The 5,526-nt window shown below is 43.4% G+C and overlaps 1 protein-coding gene across 1 annotated transcript; it reads left to right on the top strand.

Moving 5' to 3' along the window:
* The first annotated feature begins 251 nt into the window (after positions 1 to 251).
* On the top strand, positions 252 to 1,740 carry LOC132826507 (transcription factor LBX1-like). The gene is made up of 3 exons (XM_060842470.1): positions 252 to 606; positions 1,250 to 1,605; positions 1,678 to 1,740. The coding sequence occupies exons 1-3, from the start codon at positions 252 to 254 to the stop codon at positions 1,738 to 1,740; spliced, it is 774 nt and encodes a 257-aa protein (XP_060698453.1).
* Positions 1,741 to 5,526: the final 3,786 nt, after the last annotated feature.

The following is a 5,526-nucleotide window of genomic DNA, read 5'->3' as shown; positions in this document are numbered from 1 at the left end:
AGGAGAGACTGGACTGGGGACTGCGCCTGTATCTTGGGTGAATTTTATTATTCATACTTCCGCTTCTCGTGGACAACCGGCCCTCCACCAGATTCAGAGGGAAGCAGACTCCTTGGAGACAGCGGCTGCGAAGTTAGCTTGAACTTTTACGGATTCCCTGTTGTCGTTGAGTGTTGTCGTTGGGGTGTGCGTGTGTCTGTGTGTGTGTGTGTGAAGGGTGGGGGTGGGGGGGAGGAGGAACTGAACTCTTGATGCCAAGAATGAGTTCGAAAGAAGAGGCCAAATCCTCCTCTGGCACCTTACATTCTTCAGTTGAAGAACGGAGAAGGAGTCCTCTTGACCACTTACCGCCTCCGGCTAATTCCAACAAGCCGCTAACTCCCTTCAGTATTGAAGATATCCTCAACAAACCGTCGGTGCGGAGAGGCTACACTTTGTGTGGAAGCAGCCACCTCCTGTCTGCGGCGGACAAGCACACACCTTCGGGTATCCCCTTGAACAACCGAGCAGGCGTCCTGACCCAGACCTCCCCGCTCTGTGCCTTGGAGGAATTAGCGAGTAAAACTTTTAAAGGTTTAGAAGTCAGTGTCTTGCAAGCGGCTGAAGGTGAGTTTGGTTTTGTTTTCTGAAACTTTACCACCAAATGCATGTTTTTAAAAAAGTGACAGATGCGTTTCACAAATAGTGATTATTGTACGAAGCTGCTCAGAGGACAACGTTGGAAAGGCCACAGTAGTTATTTCGTTGAAATAATTTTACTATCTTGTCAAGTAGATGGAGTAAGAGAAACTGTCCTCGTTTGTATAATTATGCGGGACAGGAAGTGGGCAGAATGATAGCGGGTGAAAATGGGTGAGATAGAGAAACCTGTGTCTTGTTTATGTTCTGTCGTCAAATTTTCCTGTGCAACTTTGCAGATAATAGTTTGTTTTTAATTCCCCTGGGTTGGTTATTTTTTTAAATTTGAGCGCGATTTTGGCGGGGGGGGGGGGGGGGGAGAAAGACGGGGAATTAAATTTAACCTAATTGTTGCAATTTTGAACGTATTTAACGCCTCGGAGTGTTGAAAACACACGCGAGTAGATTCTAGTGGGACCCTGGAGCCGAGTGACAAGGGTGAAGTCTGTGTTGCTGAATATTTCTCGCTGGCGGGTTGGTTTTAAATAAACTCTGTAACAGGTTTGCTTCGAGTTGAAATGATCTTGAAATCCCTCTGTTTCTCTGTTCTAAAAAGGGTCTGTTTTAACAGGGAGAGATGGTCTCTCTATCTTCGGCCAGAGATCGACTCCAAAGAAGCGCAGAAAGTCGCGGACCGCGTTCACCAATCACCAGATTTACGAGCTGGAGAAACGTTTCCTCTATCAGAAATATCTGTCGCCGGCTGACCGGGATCAGATCGCTCAACAGCTCGGCCTGACCAATGCTCAGGTCATCACTTGGTTCCAGAACCGCCGGGCCAAGCTCAAAAGAGACCTGGAGGAGATGAAAGCGGACGTGGAGTCGGCCAAGAATCTCGGTCCCAGCGAACTGGACAAAATAACCAAGCTGGGCGATGTGGAGCAAAGTGCGGCGGAGATCGGCAGCCAGTCCAGATCGCAGTCCCCCATCGAACGGAAAAGTGCCCACGCCAAAACACCAGATGCCCACATCACCCCTTCCTCACTCGCAGTGGGACACCCACCCAGAAAGGACTATTCGGAGGAAGACGAAGAGGAAGAGGAGATTGATGTCGATGACTGATTTCTCCCCTTGGTTTTTATTTTGCATCTCTCTCTCTTTCTCTCTCTCTCTCACACACACACACTTCTCCCCATTTGTTCCTTTTCTAAAAAAAACGCACAAAATTTATTATAAAAAAAAGACTTTCTCCATCATTCAAATCAAAGCATGTTCGGGGATTGAACCAGTAAATGCCCTCTCTCATTCTCTACTTAGATACGGGCTCGATGCGAGGTAGAATAATCCCAGAATTGTTTTTTTTTAAAACAAAAGCAATAATTAACCCTCCACGCTAAGAGACGGATACAGAAATTCACCAATTGGGCTCCCCACCTCAGCTAGTCCAGAATTTGTAGAAATGATAAAATTCAGCTCAATTCGTTAAGGAGTGAGAATGGACTGGGTGGGTTTTTTTTGCTGATTTTTTGAAAATGTGGTCATTGAGCTCCCCCCCCAGCCCCCCTCCCCCACGCCCCTGTTGCTGTGCAGCAGTTTCAAGATGGGATTTATAAGAATGCCTTTTCTTCCTTTTAATCTTTTCTCCTTGGTTTTAGTGAAAGGGTATAGGCCGGTTTCCCCATCACCTCTCCCCACCATCCCCCCCCCCCCCCACAACCCCCCCCCCCCTTTGGAACTGCATGTCGCAACTCTGCACGACGCTATTATTTTTTAAGAGATCAAAAAGACTGGACTTCCTTGTAACTTTCTAGATATTTCCTTTTTTTGTCTATACATTCTCCAGACGATTTATTATACAGTGCTCTGAGAAATTCTGCCTCCTCAATATATCCTATTAAAACCTATTTTTGAGATTCCTCACAGTAGTTTGTGAATTTATTTTTTTAAGAAGGAACTTTTTTTTAAACAAGAAGAAATTCCGTCGCGTTTCTCTTGAAGGTTAATTTTTAAACGGACTGGGCTTTGGATGTTTGTAAATATTCGCAGTTTGGTTTTGTTGTGCGTGTGCTTTCTTTTAGAGATGTTGGCAGGATTTGATTTTTTAAAGAATATGGTGCAAATACTATTTTATTTATTAACAAACAAACCGGGGAGATTAGGACTACTGGTTGCCGGCAGTAAGACTGGAAATTTCGATCTCCAGCCGAGAGATACCAGCCTAGCGCTCGCTAATTTACTAAAGCTACGCGTGTGAGATCTAATGGACCCCCTCAGTCATGTTAAACCTTTTCAAAAACTCAAATCATTTACATCCCAATAGACCCGCCTTTGTAACACATTGACTGAGAAACGCGTGTTTGTAGATTTGAAATAGAATGGTAATGTATCAGACTTAACTCCGACCTTAGATTATCCAGCTCTTAGAAGTGATTCGGATCTGTCTGATATGTTAACAATTGTAGTTGCATTATTTTAAAAAAAGGAATTGTACAAGGATATCAAACCCGTTTGATGTCTGGATTCTGATCAGATTTAAACTGACTCCAAACACGAGGGGAGCAGAAGGGAAGAGAGAGAAATTAGTTAATTTTTTTGAGCAGCAAAACGTTAAAATGCGATCATAAGGTTTGGGAAACCGTTACGATTATTCGCCCAGTGTTGTGTTCTAAACGAAGATGAACGGGTTCACTTTAAAAAAATACGTGTTAAGGACCAATCTGTGAGTGTAATGTGTGACAAATGTGGTTTCCGTATGGTACAAGGGTCGGCAATATTGTACACAGATGCACAGGCCAATCCAATAAATACTAAGGAGGGGTGGGGGGGGGGGGGGATAGGGGCGAGGGATGAGAGACTTGTAAACAGAGATATCCTGGCTGTTCAAACACTGAACAAAAGTGAAATTTATGTGAGAACTCAAAATCTGTTTTTTTTTCTCTGAGAGCGAGAAAAAAAGATGCCAATTTTTTCCCGTTTTTGGGCCATTTTTTGCGGGCAGTGAGTCTTTGAGAGTGTATGGCTCGGTTAATGTTAGCGGAACGCATAGCAACTTGGGACAAATGATTTCACAGTGTTGATGTGTCAGTTGACAATGGCCTATACAAAGTCCCCTGCTGCTCCGGTCTAAGCAGACTAGAGCCGCACCAAGTGTTGCCTCCTCGGCTAAAAGCAGCGAAACCGCTTGGACACCATATGGTTTATGAATTTTCTAAACAATTTCGAGACAATTTGATGGATTGGCCAATTCCACCCCTTCAATGTTTATCGCCATTTACAAAAGCACTAATGTATACATGGCGCTTCCAGGGGGCATCTGCAGTGTTAATGTTGCTTCTTGCTGGCATTTTGTGGGCGATGAATCAGAATGAACCTGCCCTGTTTTATTTATTTCGAAAGGAAGGGGAGGGGACACTTTTTTAAAAGGCCACTCTGCCTTTATTTTAGAGGCCAAAATTAAGTTGGTTTTGCCTTTCTACTGAATTAGCAACACGGAGGGTGTAAATAATCAGTCAGGGCTTATTGAAGGAGTTGAGACATTTACGAGGGTCTGTTTAAGCCGACACTCGTCTCTTTTGTCTGCGCTCGATTGGGTCGTTTTAAAGGTTTTTAAATATTCTCTGTAGAGTTTTTCTCTTTCCCCCCCCTCTCCAACACATTTTAATGGGTTTAAAGACAAGGCGTTTTCAATAGAATTTAAACAGAGTGCTATACACAAAATAAAACAAAGGCGCGGTGTTCTGGCACAGTAAGCAGTCCGGGTGGATATGCTCAAGCTAAGCTTAGACGACTCTCACTTCCTACAAAACACAACTTTTGTTCAGGTTTGGAGTCAGACCGGGGAGGAATTAGGAAGCACGTGAATTAAACAAAAAAAAACCAAACATCTCGAATCCGTGATATACTCTTTAAATACCCCGCCTTATTAGAAACCCTCTGAACGCAATCTCTTTTAATTGCACATTTATTCAATCCGTTTCTACACTTGTGACTCGTTAACTTTGTTAATATTATGTTTATTTCCCGGCTCCCTTTCTACTGCCATTTCTATCGTTCTGTTTTTCAAAATCTCCTCTTTATTCACTGTCTATGTTTTGCTTACTGATTTAAAACTGATTTTGTTTTAAATGATGAACACAGTCGGATATTGCCAGGCAAAACATAACCTCCCTAAATTGATCTATTCCTCCCATTGTGTTGGTGAGATTTAACAGAAATGTGGGTATCTTTATAAACCTGGATATTTTATTTTCCCATCAGAGCGGAGACTAAAACGCACAATCATTTCGTTATGCAAAGAAAATATTTCAGCAGAATGGAATTAACACAATCGTCCCGGATTTATCCTCCAGGTTCAGATATTTTACCTAAAATTACTGACGAATGTGTAGTTTGAGCGGCAACTTGGTGCGGTACTTCTCCTGACCCCCAAGTCTTCACCCGCACACTCGTAGAATGAAACATTTTTCCCTCACTTAACTACACACTTTTAACACCTGAACCCCAACAGATTATAACCCTCAGCCCCTATCGAGCTGAACTGCTACTGAGGACGGGGGAGGTGACTGATAATCTCAGGGAAGGCATAGAAAACGAACACTGGTAGTTTTCTCCCTACGAACTATAGAGATGTAACAGTAAGGGAGCAGTTTGCTGTAGTGGGGAATAAAGGATCACAAGGAAAGGTAAGCGAATGGCTTGATTCCGTGGTGGCTGTGTTGAGAGTGTGAGAGAGGAAAGCGCTAGGGACAGGAGGCGGCAAGGAATCAACTTTTAAAATTGACCAGCTCAGGACTGTCAATGTCATGTGAAGACAGCAATCATTTCTGAATGTTTGTTGAAATGGGAGAGAGATTTCCGCTGTATTCCAGGTTGACCAGCAACTTCCATCTAAAAGCACCATGTGATAAA

This window comes from Hemiscyllium ocellatum, chromosome 22 (assembly GCF_020745735.1).
Source record: "Hemiscyllium ocellatum isolate sHemOce1 chromosome 22, sHemOce1.pat.X.cur, whole genome shotgun sequence".
Classification (NCBI taxonomy): Eukaryota; Metazoa; Chordata; class Chondrichthyes; order Orectolobiformes; family Hemiscylliidae; genus Hemiscyllium; species Hemiscyllium ocellatum.
The sequence above is the reverse complement of the archived record's forward strand: the minus strand, read 5'-3'. Positions and strand labels throughout refer to the sequence as shown.

What these genes read in the sequence shown, in the direction of transcription:
- LOC132826507 (XM_060842470.1), top strand. Translation starts at nt 252, where the DNA reads ATGCCAAGAATGAGTTCGAAAGAAGAGGCCAAATCCTCCTCTGGCACC. An exon ending in TGTCTTGCAAGCGGCTGAAG is followed by an intron (nt 607 to 1,249) that starts GTGAGTTTGGTT and finishes CTGTTTTAACAG; the next exon opens with GGAGAGATGGTCTCTCTATC. An exon ending in AGTCCAGATCGCAGTCCCCC is followed by an intron (nt 1,606 to 1,677) that starts ATCGAACGGAAA and finishes GCAGTGGGACAC; the next exon opens with CCACCCAGAAAGGACTATTC.